The sequence below is a fragment of the Oncorhynchus tshawytscha genome, linkage group LG15 (assembly GCF_018296145.1).
Source record: "Oncorhynchus tshawytscha isolate Ot180627B linkage group LG15, Otsh_v2.0, whole genome shotgun sequence".
NCBI classification, from domain to species: Eukaryota; Metazoa; Chordata; class Actinopteri; order Salmoniformes; family Salmonidae; genus Oncorhynchus; species Oncorhynchus tshawytscha.
The window spans coordinates 8,578,143-8,596,511 of record NC_056443.1 but is presented as its reverse complement, the minus strand read 5'-3'; the positions used below and the strand labels follow the sequence as shown (position 1 = coordinate 8,596,511).

The window sequence follows — 18,369 nt, the reverse complement described above, 5'->3', positions numbered from 1 at the left end:
GTGGTCCGTTTTGACTGTTACTAGACGGTTTTTTCTTCCTCCAGTTGGTCTTCAATGTGGTCTTAATGTCCTCAAACCTTGAATAGTCTATTAGTTCATTACATTATGATACAGTATCTAGCCTACTGTGTGTGGCCAGTTTGAACAGTTACAACATTCCCCTCTTCCCTCCTACTGCAGGAAATGTTTCTGCAAGGCTCAACAGGCTCCATCTTGTCCATATAATCAAAACAATTTGTTTCCATTTAATGTGTCAGCCCAGAGTCAGAGCTCTTGTCAGCCCAGAGTCAGAGCTCTTGTCAAACAAGTCTGTTCTCTAACTATAAACACTCTGAGAACAGAAATGATGGGTTATTTTGAGTATTTTTTTTATAACTTTCACTGAACTCCAAGCACAAATAAGACAGATGGACATTCATATCCTTATGCATTAATCATGCAAACACATTTTTTATTTATTTTTGTGACACAGCATCTGTGAGATTTGTGCGAACCTATAAACTGCTGTTGTCTATTCATGGAATGAATCCACTGCGCCACCAGAATGGAGTTAGCATGCCATGTGTTTTTTACGCATACAAAGCTGTTCGTTTTAGTCTATTCAAACAGACCCCATTTCAAAGGAAACACTACGATCACTAACATTAAGATCAGGCGTGGCCAATTAGAGGGCTCGGCCACAACACTTGAATACACTTAACAAAGATAGTTAGTTTTGTTGATCCTGAGAACAGAATGTATATATTTTTAAATAACATTCTTAGAACGTTCTCTGAATATGACTAAAGTATTCTTGTGTTTTTTTATGTAACGTTTTCTTAGCATTTGAGAACAGAATGTATGCGTTTCAATAAAATGTTGGAACGTGAGAAAGTCACTAAAGTTGTCTTGTGTTTTTTTATGGAACATTTTCTTAAAGATCTCGGGAAGAATTTGAGAACATGAATTTAAATAGAACCATTACAAAACCTGAATGAAATGTTATGCTGAAGTGCTGAAATGTCCACAGAAGAACGTTGTTTCTTCAGGTTCTTGGAACAATTGGAGAACATTCCCAATGTCAAACCAGTTGGAGAACGTTCCTAGAACATTACCAGAATTGAAATGAAATGTAACCATGTTTGAACTTTTAGGAAACATTCTGTTAACGTAATGAAATACCAAGAAAATTACGTTTTTTTTGTTTGTTGTCAAGTTCCTTAAATGTTCTGAGAATGTTCCAAAGACAAGCAACTATCCTGCACCATTCCCAAAAAGGTTGTTTGCAAAATAACCATTGGACCCCCATGCTTTCACCAAGATCTAAGAAACATATGATTGTCGAACTGTATGTGCTAGCTGATATGTGTATACATAGCCTGTAGGCTACTAGGCTACTGCAGATGTTTTGCACAATAACTAATATCGAGCAAATAGACATCAGAATAGTTTAAACGCCAAATATTATATTACACCATGGAGAAAGTGATCAGTATACGGCGATAAAGCCATGTGTAATATGATGATAATATATTTATCGCGTGCGCGTCATCGGGCGTGGTTGGCTACCAGCGGCGGTAGTCTGGAGGCAGGATCTGATGGATGCAGAGTGACAGATCAGGGTTAGCCGCCAGGGGATTCCATTTTCTTCCACATTCCTTCCCGAGACACCCAGCTCACCTCGGTGCTCCACGGAGCGGACAGGGAGAGCCAGCCAGAGCCGCGCCTCTCTTCTCTCTCAGCTCGCAGCTGTGTAACAAACACACAGCAGGACACAGCAGCAGCGCCTCACAGCCTGTGAGTCTCAGCCAGACCCAACCACAGCCAGTGCAGCCTATTCCGCTCAAAAAGGAAAGTCCGGTGATCTGCTGTTTATGGAGATGAGATGCATGTGACCATGTTGTCGCTGTAAAATGAGTTTGCTAGCGGCATGTGGTTCCATGGGGACCTTGCAGGGATATCTCGTTCGGTAAGGCATGGCACTTTCTACTTGACAAAAATACATCTCACAGGAGGAGGTGGCGGCAGACTTGCACAGAACAACAGCACGGCGGAGACCAAACACAGTGCGCTGAATTTGGATATGAGCTAAAAGTTTGCAAACCCTATAAGATGTTTGGGATCTACATTGAGGGTTTAAGTTTAGTGTAATTTTTTTTGTTATTATGGGTGTAGACTGAATGGGAGTTTATTCTCTGCACTGAGATAAGGATGGCTTTCTGAGGAAGATATATCTGTCTGCGCTATGATCTGGACCATGCGGACTCTGATGCTGAGGACGCTGTGTGTGTTGTTGGGGAATGCACATGTCTTATCGCTCAGAAATAATGGAAACATACGGACTAGAGAAATAGCAGGGGGTTATTATGGGCTTAACGCTACAACAACCCACAGGACCGCTCACACAGCCATCAGAGAGGGTCCCCAAAACACAGCCTATGACAGCACTCGCTCCGGGGGACACGCTACAGGTACGTCCTACTCCAAACAGACTCTTCAAACGTGGATGGAACGTTTTCATTCTACTTCTGTGAGAAGGATGCGCGTAATTCAGGATGAAACAAAGCATAGACATGTGGGATTAAAACGACAGCACTCCAACAGAACACTGACACGGGGGGATTACTCCGTCACCCCGCACAGGGACCTGGTGCGCCGCCACAAGAGGAGAAAGTTGAATAGTGAGATTGGCGCGGCCGCTGCCATGGGGACGGCAGGTGGATACAATACCACTAAGCCCCCAGCAATGGGCCAGCAACGCGGGGGACAACTGGACAGCGACAGACGCAAGAGAGGCACAAAAGACGAGCAGAAGAAGGCGTTTAAGAGGGAGAGGAGGAGAAAAGTGTTGAACAAAAGCTCAATGGCTTTATCTCAGGCGCAGAGCGCAGTGAACGGGCTGGGCCCCCCTCTCTCTCCATGGGAGCCAATACCCAAGCCCCTAGCTCTCACCTCTACCGACCTACCCCTCGACCTCTTCACCAGGAGAAGCGAGATGTTTACTTACCGCGAGGAAAACCCGTGGGATGCCACTCCAATGACCCCTCCCAACACAGCAGATTTTGGACGCGAAATCAAAAACCCATTTTACCCTGTGACAAGTGAAACCTTTGGCGCTTATGCTATCACGGGCGTTTCTGCTATCATTTTCCTCGCTGGGATAGCAGGGAACATAGCCATACTGTGCATCGTGTGTCAGAACTACTATATGAAGAGCATCTCCAACTCTCTCATAGCTAACCTGGCCATCTGGGATTTTGTGGTCGTCTTCTTTTGTCTGCCCCTCGTCATTTTCCATGAATTGACTAAGTCCTGGCTACTGGGAGAATTCACCTGTAAAATCGTGCCATATCTGGAGGTATTCTATTATGTTCTATACTATTAGATTCTATTCTCCTACAGATGTTCACCTTATATTGGTGGAAGATGTGTCTTGGGGCATCTGAACACTTCTCTTGGCATAGGCACAATTTCAAAAAGTATTGCATTGTGTATTACATATTTATAATGCGCTATTGTCATATTCAGAACAACTTGTGATAGAAAAGCCTATCACAGTGAACATGACACTAATCCATTTCACCCTAACACGGGATTAGCCTCCAACGGCACAATAATAAACAAGATGAGTTCCCACCAAGATCAGATGTCACCTCATCTCATTGTGACACCCAGTGTGACACTGCTACGCACACCTGCTGGCTGCTGAAGAGAAGTGGCCTCCCTCCACCCACACACTTAATCCTTCCCTCTATCTCTCCCTTTTTTTTGTCCCACTACTGTGTCTCTCCTATTCTCTATCTCTCTCGCTCTATCACACTCACACAACTCTGTGCCTATCTACTACAGTATGATATCTCTGTCTTTCTCACCTACACATACAAGGGGCCTAAGTAAATCACAAAACACCACACCCAGTTTATAGCCATCTCACTTTACCCTGGGTGGATATCAGTGTGATGCAATGTTCAACCTGTGTGTGTGTGTGTGCAGTCATGCCTTTCCTTCCTAAGGCCGTTGGGTTAAAACCAGTTTCGTATTCCCACAACTCTAGTATCTCATTGTACAGTGTAGCAGTGAAACTGACGGAGGATTTTGGGTTGCTGCTGCAGAGCAACATGAGTTCGAAGTAGAGCACTAGGTGTAGGGTGAGGAGCGCTTGAAGAAGGTGTCAGTAGACTGTCTGGCTTGTGTGTGTGTGTGTGTGTGTGTGTGTGTGTGTGTGTGTGTGTGTGTGTGTGTGTGTGTGTGTGTGGAGGTTGGGGTCCATGCGTATGGGTGAGTACCTGCAGGCACGTTTGTGAATTTTAGGCATGCATGCCCATGAGTCCCTGCATGCATCAGTGCATGCATGTGTGTGTCGCCCGGCCATGCGTGTGTATGTGTGTGTCCTCAGCCCTGTGTGTCCTCAGCCCTGTGCCATGCTGAGCTGATCCACTGTGACTGTATGTGGGTTAAGTGGGGAGTAATGTCGCTCCGCAGGCAGGATGTGGGAGAGAACACTCCACTGGGAGGAGAGGAAGCCTCAGGCTGCGTTGCCCACTGGCTCATGACCCACACGCACACACCCACACGCGGATGTGTGTGCAGACGCAATCAGACAGACTCACAGACGAAGACACATGCACATACATGACCACACAGACACGGACTCATACACGTCCATAAACCCATATTCCAATCCCCAGAGCCCAGACGGTAGATATGAGCCCAGCTGACATGGTGATGATAATGCATTAGATACAGACAGCTAGGAGAGGAGGAGAGCTGCTACAGTATTCCACTGAGACATGGACAGTCCCTCTGACACTGATGGGAGGATCTCTCTGTGGTGTGCACAGCTTATGTGGCCTGGTCACGTGGTGTGTGTGAGTAAGTGTATGTGGTCAAGTCTCCAGTGATGTGCAGAGCTTCGAAGGAGGGAAGCCAAGTGGAAGAGGCCCTTGTGCGTCACGAGTGGTGTTATGTGAATCACGTCCCTGGCTAACATCTGCAGCGTAGGCTATATCAACAGCCACAGCCAGTAGTGAGTAGTGAAGATATTGCTTCTATAAGTTCAGAGGGAACAGTGAGGCTCAGATAGGCATAGATGGGTTCTCGCCAGCAGCTTTGTCCGTTCTCAGACAGAGAGAGACTGGGAGGCTGAGGTGCTGCTGTCTGCGGGGAGATAAACTCATCCCAGTCTGCTGCAGGGAATAGACGTTCTACTGGGAGCCATTGAGGTTGGAGGTGGAGGACTGTATTGTGCTGGGATTGGTGTTAATAGCTAGACATTCATCACCCTGACACCCATGTACGTGGGCGCGCACATGCACAGACTCAATCACACACGCATACACAAGCTTAATCTCTCTCACTTATGGACACACATGCACAGAATCTCAAACACACACTAAATCTCACACACACCTAGACTCTCTCTCTCTCTCTCTCTCTCTCTCTCTCTCTCCCCCCCCCTCTCTCTCTCGATCTCTCTCTCTCACACACACACACACACAAATGCACACTCACCTACACACGCAGAAACTCATACACACACACACAGGGCGTGCTGAGATTCCAGATGGGTGGGATGGCCTGCCCTCCACTGATCGTTACCCACGGCGATCCTCTCTTTGCACGTGCTCACTGTGATTAGGGGAAGGACTCTCACACACACATACACACACACACTCCCACATACACACCACACACTCCCACATACACGTATACACTTCTTCCAACACACATATACACACACACACACACCACTCCGCCCAACAGCACATTGTCTGCCCCTCTATTACTCATTATGCGGTCTGACCGGCTATGTTAATGATTCAGTGTATATAATTAGTATTTGTAAATAATGGATGATGGGTGATAATTATCCCATTCGAGCTATTTGTAGCTACAGGATGAGTAGATGCTTACTTTGCTGAGAGATAGACCACATAGATACATAACAACATCACAGCCCAAAGAGAATCTAACAAAAATTAACTAAATGATTATAGAAGCAGAAATGAAATATTGACTAATTTATAACTGTGTGAACCATGTGTATGCACAGCCAGTGTAGAATAGAATAGAACTGTAATGTCCACTTGTAAATAGACATTTACCATGAGCTTCATCTCAACAGTAACCCAGGGTAACCGTATCACACACAGAGCTAAAACAGTGAACATTGAATCAGTGTTACAGTTCAGAGGCTACGTCATGGAGTCCCAAAGAGTAGTGACTTCATGACGCTCAGGTCCAGATCTAGCCCTGTCTGCCAGCCTGTCTCTGTGATGATCCATTACTTGACTGTACAGAGGAGACTGATGATCCCCGTGGCAGAGTGGCAGCCGGGGGACTAGGCTTCTCCTGTTGGAGTTATGGTCTGGGGAAGGAGCAAGAGAGGGAGGGAGGGAGGGAGGGAGGGAGGGAGGGACAGACGCAGTCAGCCTGTAACAGACCTGAACTGTAATAGCCTTTGTCTTCAGCTTATTCATGTGCTCAGTGTGTGTGTTTCTGTGTCTGCATGTGTATGTGTGCATTCGTGTGTGCATTCGTGAGCATTGCGCCATTTATCAATAGATAAGAGTCATTACTACGACAGCCGCTCATGATCCAACATGGCCGCCCGCCGCGGGTCATCAAGTCACTCAGTTGCCATTGAACTCCAATTAATAACATGGGTTTTGAAGGCAACTGTTCAGAGGAGCTTAATCAGGGAATTTGTGGGCCATTATTAAACCAGCAACAGGGGAAATATCTCTATTACCTGCCGCACAATACAAGTAACTAAGACACAATGGTGCTGTAGAGACTGTCAGCATGACCACAGACAAGGCAGACGTGACAGGGGTCATTTACACAGAGAGGGTATTTGCCAAATTGGCCTGTTAATCATTATGAAGATGTCAGGCCGTTGTATGAATAATTAGGCTAGCGAAAGGAATAATCACGCATACACACACTCACACAAACACACACAGCTTTCAGTTAAGCAACGTTAGCTCCACACTAGCTCCAGCACCATGGCCATTGGCTCATATCTTTGATCTACATATCGGTACAAAGCTGGGCTTGTCTTATTCTGCCCCCCCCGCCCTCTCTCTCCTGCTGTGAGATCTGATCAAAGAAATCACCCCTGTCTATGTGAGAGTGTTTAGTTTGACTTGTCTCCAGCCTAGTGTTCAGGCTCTATTCACCATGTTGGCACCTGTGTGAGTCTACAAAGCAGAGTAGGGCTCGAAGGCAGATACCTGGCACACAGATGCGAAGGTGCACAGTTGGCCAGGATGCAGGAAGCCCTCTAGGTGTAATTAAAGCAACCAATCACACTGTACGACCTGCACAGGCTGAAGGTCACCAGTAGTCACCATGGAAGTGGGATCTTGTTTACAAGGTATACACGTTTTTGGTTAAATCAATGTTTCACCAACTTAACGGGGGGGAATCATGTTATGCTCCTTTGAAGTGTACAGGAGTATGTACCAGGTGCAAGGTATCAAAATGTCTCATAAAAGGATTAGGAATACCCTACACACTATCACACCTCTTTGAAGTCTACCGGAGAATGCTGTACAATAGGATGCAGGTATTTACTTTCCTTTCTCTCTAATGGCTGACCCAGTGTTGTTCTCTTTTGGCTCTACAGCCTCTCTTCATCAGAACAGTAGCAGCTTTGGCGGAGATCCATAGTTCATGTGTGGCTCTCCTCTCTATCTCGATCTCTGCAGGATGTTACTGTTTAGAAGGCTGTGGCCTCTGTGGCCTCCCAGGGACGTCTGGGAAACACTAGTCTAATTAACAGATAGAGAGAAGGAGAGGGGAAGGGAGGGGGGAAGGAGAGAGGACAGAGAGCAAGAGAGAGAGGACAGAGAGAAAGAGAGAGAGTGCATGAGAGAGAGATGAGAGAAGGAGAGTGAGGTAACGAGAAGAGGGAGTGGTTGAGAGAGAGAAACCTCCACAGCTTTACTGTTTATGTAGTAAACTGCAGCAGCAGTAATCACAGGGCAGGACCGTACAGACTACAGCAGCTGGGTCTGGGTCTGGCTACAGTTAGTTTTCCCTGTAGTAACTGCAGTCAAAGTGATTCCAGCTGGAGAGGAACATGTTCTCGGTTCCTTGCTGTGCCTCAGTCTTTCAGACTCAAACCGAAGCAGAACAGAGACTTGATTCTGAATGATGTGTTTTCTAAGCTTTGAGAGGCTTAGAATTTGGCACCTTTTTTCAGTTTGATGCATTCTTTCAATTCAAGGAAAGACCCCTCTGTCAGATTTCTAAGAGGGGTGTTGTCGTCTTTGTGAAAGTAAAATTTAAAAAGGTCTATTTGGTGTATACTGTCAGATGATTCAACATTCTGATAAACCATTTGTCTTTGTGATAAACCATTAACCATTTCTCCCTGTATTTGTCCCCAGGTGGCATCTCTAGGTGTGACCACGTTCACCCTGTGCGCTCTGTGCATTGACCGGTTCCGCGCAGCCACAAATGTCCAGATGTATTACGAGATGATCGAGAACTGCACCTCCACTACAGCCAAGCTCGCCGTCATCTGGATTGGAGCTCTCCTATTGGCTCTCCCAGAGCTCCTGATCCGCCAGCTGGTCACAGAGGACCCCGCTCTCCCAGATGACCCCCCTACGGAGCGCTGCGTGGTGCGCATCTCGACATCGCTCCCAGATACGCTCTACGTCCTGGGCCTAACCTACGAGGGCGCGCGGCTCTGGTGGTGCTTCGGCTGTTACTTCTGCCTCCCTACGCTCTTCACCATCGGCTGTTCCCTCGTCACCGCCCGCAAGATCCGCCGCGCCGAGCAGGCCTCCGTCCGCGGCAACAAGAAGCAGATACGCCTAGAAAGCCAGATGAACTGCACCGTCGTGGCGCTTGCCATCGTCTATGGCGCCTGCGTGGTCCCGGAGAACATCTGTAACATCGTGTCGGCATACATGGCAGCGGGCGTGCCGGAGCGGACCATGGCGGTCTTACACCTCCTGTCACAGCTGTTGTTGTTCTGCCGGGCGGCGGTGACGCCTGTGTTGCTCCTGTTATTATGTCGTCCGCTAGGCAGAGCCTTCCTGGACTGTTGTTGTTGCTGCTGCTGTAACCATGCCCACTCCTCAGGCACGGCTAGTGATGATAATGAGCATGAGTGTACCACAGAGCTGGAGCTGTCGCCCTTCAGCACCATACGCAGAGAGCTCAGCAACTACACTCCCGCAGGGTCCAACTGTTAAAACCACTGTTGACTACTGTTAAAGGTCCAGTGCAGTCAAAAACATGATTTTCCTATGTTTTATATTCAGTGTATATTTCCACACTATGAGGTTGGTATAATACTGTGAATGATGATTAATGCCCCTTTAGTATCAGAGCCTTTTGAAAAGACTGCCTGAAATTCAGCCAGTTTTGGTGGGAAGGAGTTTTTGGCCTGCCTGGTGACATCACCGGGCAATAAATGAGTTAAACCAATAAGAAAGATAGTTACAAACGTCTCTGCCAAAAACAGCTATTTTTCCGTTTTCCCCTCCCCACTCAGACCATTCCCAGACAATTTTGGCAAAATTCTTGCTTAAGACATTGTTATTTGCGAAGAGGCTGTTTTTGTTTCTTTTCTGACCATTTTAATTGAAAACAATCACAGTAAGTTACTTACTTGTTACCCAGAAATGATTTGATATTGAGATAAAAACAGCTGCATTGGAACTTTAATGACGACACAGCTACACAGCTGCAGGACAATACAAACATACCAGCACACAGAACTGTGCAACTTCACACCTGCAGAGTCAAACTGCTAAGGCTGCAAACCTCAACAACTATAGTACTATACAACATTTCACAAGCAGGATCCAACTGCTTAGATTACATACCTGTCACTTAGATTACATACCTGTACAAAACTACAGTAGGCTACTACACAATTAGCTACACAACTGACAAACTGGGTGCTACACAACTATTGTACAGTATACTATTACACAACTACTGTATATAACTACACACTAGCAGGGAAAAAGTGTCAGGACTACACACTATACATCCGCAGGGAGCAAGTAACATCTGAACAGCCATACTGCCGAGACAACTGCACAACAACCCAACTGCACTACAACTCCCAGTACACATACTGTGCTCCAACCCAGTACACAAACCCATTGGTCTGAGCTGGGACCAGACATGAACGGACAAAGCCAGAAACTCGACACCAGACTATACTGGACTGTGTTGAGCTGAAAGGGACTCGGTGGAGTGGACTAGGGGTTGGCTGGGCTGGAGTGGAGTGGACTCTGAATACTTGACTGGAGTGGACTGGGCTGGACCGGACATACTCACGTCACCCCTCACTCAAACACTGCACTCGCGATTCAGTTCACACACACGCCTTACTCGCACACTGGACTGTACATACTGTATACTACACACTCTATCACTCTAGTGAAGGAAAGATATATAGAGAAGGAAAGAAGGAAGGATATGGAGGAGGAATATGAGGATATTACGAGCATATTGTGATTGTTATTCTTTTAATGCACATTAATATTACTGTAATTGTCGTGGTTGATTTCTGCATACAACTCTGCACTGCCAAACACCTTTCCTTGCTTTCATACTCTGTCGTTCCCTCCTGTTAGTGTCAGAGTCAGGGCCCCTCTGTCTCTGTGTCTTTTCTGACAGTAACTTGTCGTAAATGGCCAATTGTACAGTGTTGTGATTCAAACTCTTGATGAAGTCAGTGATTCTTGTAAACCGTTTTATTGAACTTTGTGAGTATCTTGTTCACTCTGTCTGTATTTGATACTAGACGATGTAAGCGCACACGGTCATCAGTCTAGTTTCTGGTTTCTAAAATAGCTTTTCTATAGCCAACAAAAACGGTCCCTTTGATTAAAAAAAAATAACTTGATCTTGACTGTAGAACTGCAGCTCTGTGTAGACATTTGTTGAGTGGTGTATTACTTTCTTTGTGTTCCTGACTTGAAAATATCATTCTTGATTAGAATTCGAATTCACAATGTTTTCCCCATGCACAAGGGTACAAACGCACCGTGGCTACGCGACACCACAGATGCTTCCATATACATCAGCTATAGATTACACAGACAGAGCAGAGCATATACATCAGCTATAGATTACACAGACAGAGCAGAGCATATACATCAGCTATAGATTACACAGACAGAGCAGAGCATATACATCAGCTATAGATTACACAGACAGAGCAGAGCATATACATCAGCTATAGATTACACAGACAGAGCAGAGCATATACATCAGCTATAGATTACACAGACAGAGCAGAGCATATACATCAGCTATAGATTACACAGACAGAGCAGAGCATATACATCAGCTATAGATTACACAGACAGAGCAGAGCATATACATCAGCTATAGATTACACAGACAGAGCAGAGCATATACATCAACAGCATGTATCACCGCATATGATTCCCTTTATAACCGTCTTTACAGTGTTATACAACGGTGACGATAGCAAAGAAGCGTCTGGCGTGTACGCGAGTCTGTGTTAGCGGCGATAAGGGAGATGAATGTTGTGGTTATTATCCCCATAACAGAATTATCTGTCATAAGAAGACTAAGCAGAGCCGGCTCTGTTTCCGCACCTGTGTGACTCTGCTGTGCATACTGCTGCACTCCCACTGCTCTGAGGAGGTGGTATTTTCTTTCTCACACCACCGCACATCCGCTCCTCTATTTGATGTGTCGCAGTGAGAGAGAGAGAGAGAGAGAGAGAGAGAGAGAGAGAGAGAGAGAGAGAGAGAGAGAGAGAGAGAGAGAGAGAGAGAGAGATAGATCAGCTATTTCTGTCTGTGTAAGGGAACAGCTCAGAAAGACAGGCAGGAACGGACCATACTAACATTCTACTGACAAGACACACGTATTCTAATTACTACTGACAATCAATGTCTTCTGACGTTCTATCAAGACATGGTCATTAGGGGTGACATTTGACTCATTTCCAACAGACAGTCAACAGGATTCGTGTCATTTTATGCAGGACTGCGACATCTATGTCATTCACCTCTCAGATTCTGAATCAAAAAGCACAATTTACATCCTGATTAAAATTGCAGATCTGTGCACAATTTTTATTTATCCGTTATTTTACCAGGTAAGTTGACTGAGAACACATTCTCATTTGCAGCAACGACCTGGGGAATAGTTACAGGGGAGAGGAGGGGGATGAATGAGCCAATTGTAAACTGGGGATAATGAGGTGACCGTGATGGTTTGATGGCCAGATTGGGAATTTAGCCTGGACACCAGGGTTAACACCCCTACAATAAGTGCCATGGGATCTTTAATGACCGCAGAGAGTCAGGACACCCGTTTAACATCCCATCCAAAAGACAGCACCCCTACAAGGGCAGTGTCCCCAATCACTGGCCTTGGGATATTTTTTTAGACCAGAAGAAAGAGTGCCTCCTACTGGCCCTCCAACACCACTTCCAGCAGCATCTGGTCTCCCATCCAGGGACTGACCAGGACCAACACTGCTTAGCTTCAGAAGCAAGCCAGCAGTGGTATGCAGGGTGGTAATGCTGCTGGCTAAATTGGGGCTATCGTCTAAATCTTTTCCTTCTCTTCCCATCTGAGATCAAACTGCATCGTGGGCTGCTGTCGCCGTCGCGTCCCAGATAGGATGACAGGCATCTGTGCCATTCATGCTGGTAATTTTCCTAAAAACAATAGGACTCTAGACATCACAGTGGCTCAATCACACTCAATCAGAGCCTCAGTGGCTACAGCCCTGTGTACAGCTCCATCTGCACCTCTGTCTGTCTGTCTGTCTGTCTGTCTGTCTGTCTGTCTGTCTGTCTGTCTGTCTGTCTGTCTGTCTGTCTGTCTGTCTGTCTGTCTGTCTGTCTGTCTGTCTGTCTGTCTGTCTGAGCCTTTGTCTGTCTGTCTCTGATGGAGCAGGATGAAGAATACTCCTTATTCAATTCGCTGTTGTCATTATCATTCAATCTCAGGACCAGTTTCCCACACTCAGATTAAGCCTGAAATTAAATTTAAGATTTCCATTGAGTTTCATGCTTTTCAGGCCAGGAATAGGCTTAATCGGAGTCCGGGAAACTGGTAGGCTACATCTATTGAGCTACCTGGCTGTATTAAATTATCAGCAGCCATGCTTATAAAACAATAATAATTCTAATGAGTATATTTTGGGCTGGGTGACATCATAACAGTTACCCGTTAGCCCTGACACGATTTCACGCCAAATCAGCGTTAGCCATGGCCAGTGCTATGCTAACGCTAGCCCCTCTCTCTTCAAATCTCTGCAGCCCAGTGCTTACAAGACCCTTTCTCGTCACATCACTGCGGCAAAGAGCTAACGCTAACTAGCCCCTTCTCACATCACTGCAGCCCAGCGCTAATGCTACGCTAAAGCTATTCACTAAGCCCCTTTCTCCTCATATCACTGTAGCCCAGCGCTAACGCTAGCTTGCCCTTTCTACTTACATCAGTGCAGCCCAGTACTAACGCTAGCTAGCCCTTGCTCCTTAAATGTATTTTTGCAAACTAAAGCTAGTCACTTGCCCCTTTCTCTTCACATCACTGTCAACCCACTCTCCACTGACTCACTGTGTTTCCTGCTGCTAATCTCACTTTATTCTGCCCGCTGTCAACAGTCATTACTGTCTTCCATGAGTTCTCTGGATGCAGATATATTGGACAAAATCAGAGTTGTACTTGGAGGAGCCTGATTTTCCTTTTGATGGCCGTGTTTCTCACACTTGCAAGGAAATGTATATATTTCTTGAGGCGTAGAGGAATATTCTGTATTTCTGTGTGTATTCGCTCTCCCTCTAACCTCCATCTCTCTCTCCCTCTCTAACCCTCTCTCTCTCTCTCTCTCTCTCTCTCTCTCTCTCTCTCTGTCTCTCTCTCTCTCTCTCTCTCTCTCTCTGCAGCATGCTAACCTCAGGCATTTTAATGGGTGAGTTTTGATCTGTCCAGTCAAACACATTCAAATGTGTCCAGCCAGTAGCACAGTGGGAACGGTGCCTAATTCAACCCCGGCAAATGAACCAGCAGTTAATTGTACAGAACAGCATACACATGCACTAGAGAAGAGATGGAAAAGTGGTAAACAAGTTGAGTTTTTAGACAAGAGTGCTAGGTTAATAACTGGGAACCAAGAGAGAGAGAGAGAGAGAGAGAGAGAGAGAGATATGCTACGGCATGCTGCTCTGTGCATACTCTATTGATCCACAATTGGGGTTTTTCTAACCCTGTATGTATACAATCAATCTGAAATACGTATCATGGGCTATGTAGACAGGAACCTGAACCGTACAGTCGTATGTGTGCATTTAGGTGGAAGAGATGAGGGTGCTACCACACTAGAGATCAGAGATAGAGAAAAGGAAAATGAGGCCTAGATTCAATCAGATCAAGCGTTTAACAACACCCACTTAGCTGATGTTTTGGTGTTGGAGGCGTAACTGCGTTGGAGCTGTCACATCGGTGAGCAGCTGCTCTTGGTCATTGTCATGAAGCTACATCCATCCTACTCGCCTTAGAAGTTCAAAACAAGAAATCGAGGGCTATTATAGACACTCAAATTGAAAATCATTCAACTAAATCATGAGGATTTCTATCAGCCTAATCATGGTCTAGAATTCATTTCACATTCCAGTGTTGGAACTTGTAAACAAGGCTGTATGGGATGTTCCCTAATGCGACTCTATGCAGCCATTGGCAATGTCTACTTCAGGTATAGCCCATTAGGCTAGTGGCCAATGCTCGAAAAGGTCTTTAGTTTTTGAGATAGCCCTACCAGAGGTAGAACAAAATACAACCATGTTTTCACATCTCTTATGTCTCCCATCTATGAAATGGATGGTTGTGTAAATATTTTACTGCAAAAGTGGTTAAATTGAAAGATATTGTGACAGACCCCCTAAACTCAAAAAATGCAGAATAATGCATGGCTGAAGGGGGGTGGGGCACATAAGCTCATGTAACCCAATATTGCAAGCTCTGATAATGCAGAAAATTGGAATACAAGTAGTCAGTTGTCTGCATCTTGGAAATATAGACCTGTAATCACAGAGATACAATAGGAGGGAATGTGAACTATGAATATTTATGATGAATGTAAGCGTTACTTTTTGGTAACTGATTAATACACAAGTCAAATTTGCTCCTATTCAGTGGTGTATCATCCTGCCTGACAAAAATTCATACAGTTATATATGTTTTTTGATGTTGTGGCTACTGTAATATAATCGGCTCTAATTAAAACAAGTGGGCTCAGACACTGAAAATTGAAAAATAGTTTCCTTTGTGGATTTTATTTGTTCAGCCCCTACTCTTGCAATTACATAAGCCCCCCCACCTCTTCCAAATCCAATATGGCTTCAAAATACAATTTGGCTGCCACAATACCATAGGTTTTCCAATGGTGGTTTAATCACCAATGGTGGTTTAATCATCTGTATGTATATTGGATAAATTGGTCCCTTCATACAAACAGCGTGTTGAAGAAGGAGGCTGAAGAAAGACCCTCACAAACTTCTACAGATACACCATTGAGAGGATCCTGTCAGGCTGTATCACCGCCTGGTACGGTAATTGCATCATCCACAACCGCAGGGCTCTCCAGGGGGTGGTGCGGTCAACCCAACACATCACTGGGGGCACACTGCCTGCCCTCCGAGACATCTACAGCACCCGGTGTCACAGGAAGGCCAAGAAGATCATCAAGGACCTCAGTCATCCGAGCCACAGGATGTTCACCCCGCTACCATCTAGAAGGCAGAGGCAGTAAAGGTGCATCAAAGCTGGGACAGAGAGACTGAGAAACAAATCAAATCAAAGTTATTTGTCACATGCGCCGAATACAAAAGGTGTAGGCCTTAACGTCAATTGCTTACTTACAAGCCCATAACCAACAATGCAGCTCATGAAATCGAGTAAAAAAGAAACTAGAGTAAAAAATGAAATCTAAAGTAACACAATAAAATAACAATAATGGGGCTACATACAGGTAGCCGGTACTGAGTCATTGTGTGGGGGTACAGGTTAGTCAAGGTCATTTGTAAATGTAGGTAGGGGTAAAGTGACTATGCATAGATACATGTACATAAACAGCGAGTAGCAGCAGTGTAAAAACAAGTCAATGTAAATAGTCCGGTTTAGCCATTTGATTCATTATTCAGCAGTCCTAAAGCTTGGGGGTAGAAGCTGTTAAGGAGCGTTTTGGACCTAGACTTGGTGCTCTGGTACCGCTTGCCGTGCGGTAGCAGAGAGAACAGTCTATGACTTGGGTGACTGGAGTCTTTGACAATTGTTTGGGCTTTCCTCTGACACCGCCTAGTATATAGGTCCTGAATGGCTGGAAGCTTGGCCCCAGTGATGTGCTGGGCTGTACGCAATACCATCTGTAGCTCCATACGGTCGGATGCCAAGCAGTTGCCATACCAGGCGGTGATACAACCGGTCAGGATGCTCTCGATGGTGCAGCTGTTGAACTTTTTGAGGACGTGGGACCCATACAAATCTTTTCAGTCTCCTGAGGGGGAAAAGGTGTAGTCGTGCCCTCACCACAACTTTCTTGGTGTGTTTGGACCACGATAGTTTGTTGGTTATGTGGACACCAAGGAACTTGAAACTCTCAACCCGCTCCACTACAGCCCCATCGATGTGAATGGGGGCGTGTTTGGGCCTCCTTTTCCTATAGTCCACGATCATCTCCTTTGTCTTGCTCACATTGAGGGAGAGGTTGTTGTCCTGGCACCACACTGCCAGGTCTCTGACCTCCTCCCTATAGGCTGTTTCATCGTTGTCGACCACTGTTGTGTCGTCGGCAAACTTAATGATGGTGTTGGAGTTGTGCTTGGCCACGCAGGTGAACAGGGAGTATAGGAGGGGACTAAGCACGCACCCCTGAGGGGCCCCTGTGTTGAGGATCAGATTGGCAGATGTGTTGTTGCTTACCCTTAGGAAGTCCAGGATCCGGTTGCAGAGGGAGGGGTTTAGTCCCAGGGTCCTTAGCTTCGTGATGAGCTTTGTGGGCACTATGGTGTTGAACATTTAGCTGTAGTCAATGAACAGCATTCTCACAGAGTTGTTGCTTTTGTCCAGGTGGGAAAGGGCAGTGTGGAGTGCGATTGAAATGGCATCATCTGTGGATCTGTTGGAGCGGTATGCGAATTGGAATGGGTCTATGGTTTCCGAGATGATGGTGTTGATGTGACCCATGACCAGCCTTTCAAAGCACTTCATAGCTACCGACGTGAGTGCCACGTGAGTGTCATTTAGGCAGGGAACAGGGACAATGGTGGTCTGCTTGAAACATGTAGGTATTACAGACTTGGTCAGGGAGATGTTGAAAATGTCAGTGAAGACACATGCCAGTTGGCCCACACATGCTCTGAGTACACGTCCTGGTAATCCATCTGGCCCAGCGGCCTTGTGAATGTTGACCTGTTTAAAGGTCTTACTCACATCGGCTACGGAGAGCGTGATCATACAGTCGTCCAGAACAGCAGGTGCTCTCATGCATGCTTCAGTGTTGCTTGCTTCGAAGAAAGTATAAAAGGCATTTAGCCCATTTGGTAGGCTTGTGTCACTGAGCAGCTCGCGGCTGGGTTTCCCTTCGTAATCTGTAATAATTTGCAAGCCCTGCCACATTCGACGAGCGTCACTGGAACGTCAGTGTAGGATTCAATCTTAGACCTGTATTGATGCTTTACCTGTTTGATGGTTCGTCTGAGGGCATACCGGTATATTATTTCTTATAAGTGTCCGGATTAGTGCCCCGCTCCTTGAAACCTGCAACTCTAGCCTTTCGCTCGGTGCTGATGTTGCCAGTAATCCATGGCTTCTTGTTGGGATATGTACTCACGGTCACTGTGGGGACGACGTCGTCGATGCACTTATTGATGAAGGCAGTGACTGAGGTGGTATACTTCTCAATGCCATTGGATGAAACACACCCTGCTCTGGAGCAGGTTTTCATCAAGGATCTCTCTGTACTTTGCTCCGTTCATCTTTCCCTCGATCCTGACTAGTCTCCCAGTCCCTGCCGCTGAAAAACATCCCCACAGAATGAGGGATGGGCCAGGTTTCCTCCAGACCGGACACTTGGCATTCAGGCCAAAAAGTTCAATCTTGGTTTCATCAGACCAGAGAATCTTGTTTCTCATGGTCTGAGAGTCTTTATGTGCCTTTTGTCAATCTCCAAGCTGGCTGGCATTTGCCTCTTACTGAGGAATGGCTTCGACACGCCACTCTACCATAAAGGCCTGATTGGTGGAGTGCTGCAGAGATGGTTGTCCTTCTAGAAGGTTTTCCCATCTCCACAGAGGAACTCTGGAGCTTTCTCAGAATGACCATTGGGTTCTTGGTCACCTCCCTGTCCAAGGCCCTTCTCCCCCG

The 18,369-nt window shown here is 46.0% G+C and overlaps 1 protein-coding gene across 1 annotated transcript; it reads left to right on the top strand.

Moving 5' to 3' along the window:
- The first annotated feature begins 1,546 nt into the window (after positions 1-1,546).
- On the top strand, positions 1,547-10,861 carry LOC112214339 (prosaposin receptor GPR37). The gene is made up of 2 exons (XM_024372988.2): positions 1,547-3,337; positions 8,376-10,861. Exons 1-2 carry the CDS (start codon positions 2,225-2,227, stop codon positions 9,189-9,191), a joined length of 1,929 nt encoding a protein of 642 aa, XP_024228756.1. The 5' UTR covers positions 1,547-2,224; the 3' UTR covers positions 9,192-10,861.
- The last annotated feature ends 7,508 nt before the right edge of the window (positions 10,862-18,369 follow it).